We start from the raw sequence: 1284 nt of genomic DNA on the forward strand, positions 1-1284 counted from the left end.
ACAAGTAATTTTTATTTTGGTAATAACTACCACTTTATAGACAGATAAATTGACTTTAAGATAAATATTGAAAATTTATAACAAATATATAAGAAATCAAGTTCTGAAATACAACTTATTTTTTCAATGAACTAAGGTATTTGCATGGCCATTGTCTCAGTGCCATCATGACATCCTTGTTACTTAGACTGTATATCATGGGGTTAAACACAGGCATCACAATCATGTAGAAGAGAGAAAGCACTTTGCCAGTTCCTGCGGTCTTGGGTCTTAAATGTGACAAGGCCTGATCCAAAGAACAATGCCACAACCATAAGATGAGTGGAGCAGGTGGAAAAGGCTTTGCCCCGACTTGTGGCTGATGGCAATTAAAGGATTGTGGAGATGATTTTGCCGTAGGAGACAAGTATCAACAGAAATGGAACCAAAGCAAACAGCTCAGCAACTGTGAAGACTAACATTTCATTCAGAAATGTGTCCCCACAGGCCAGCTTGAGTATGGGAAGGATGTCACAGAAGAAGTGGTTGATGAAGTTAGAACCACAAAAGGGCAGAGAGAAAATCTGGCCTGTCTGGCCTATTTGGATTGGGATTCCACTGATCCAGGAGCCAACCACTAGCTGGATGCACACCTTGTAGTTCATGACTAGAGGATAGTGAAGAGGGCTACAAATGGCCGCGTAGCGGTCATAGGCCATCACAGCCAGAAGGAAGTACTCGGTGGCCCCAAGTATAAGAATGAAGCACATTTGTGTGGCACAAGCAACAAAAGAAATCGTTCTTTGTGTCCAAAGACACGTGAGCATTCTGGGGAGTGTAACATAATCTGCTATATGCAGATTTCCAAAAGGGAAAAATTGCCAAATACAAAGGACATGGGGGTCTGGAGACCAGGGTCTAGTTTTATTATCAGAAATATGATGCCATTGCCCATCAAGATAATTATATAGATGAGTAAGAACAGTCCAAATAAAAACCTCTGGAGATGAGGAATATCAGCAAAGTCCAAGAGAACAAACTCCATCAGTTTAGTGAGATTACCTTCTGGTGTTTTTTCTTGGTGTTTCATCTGTGAAAAGGTGGAAATGTAGTATCTACTTTTTATTTTACCATCAGGGATCAGGCCCTGTTTTATAAATTGTATCAGGATACCCAGATTGATTTTCATCATCAATGCAATTGTTTCTAATTTAAGAATTTTATTATTTATGCTTTTCTCCTTTCTCAGTTTATAATCCATGTGTTATCACCATACACTCTCCCTTGAAATGTCTTATAAGGCAT

General features: G+C 39.2%; 1 protein-coding gene across 1 annotated transcript; it reads right to left on the reverse strand.

The window, feature by feature from the left end:
* Positions 1 to 208: 208 nt before the first annotated feature.
* LOC113898776 (olfactory receptor 10AG1-like) lies at positions 209 to 1284 on the reverse strand. The gene has a single exon (XM_027552159.1). It carries the CDS (start codon positions 804 to 806, stop codon positions 369 to 371), a length of 438 nt encoding a protein of 145 aa, XP_027407960.1. The 5' UTR covers positions 807 to 1284; the 3' UTR covers positions 209 to 368.

The sequence above is a fragment of the Bos indicus x Bos taurus genome, chromosome 9, assembly GCF_003369695.1.
Source record: "Bos indicus x Bos taurus breed Angus x Brahman F1 hybrid chromosome 9, Bos_hybrid_MaternalHap_v2.0, whole genome shotgun sequence".
NCBI classification, from domain to species: Eukaryota; Metazoa; Chordata; class Mammalia; order Artiodactyla; family Bovidae; genus Bos; species Bos indicus x Bos taurus.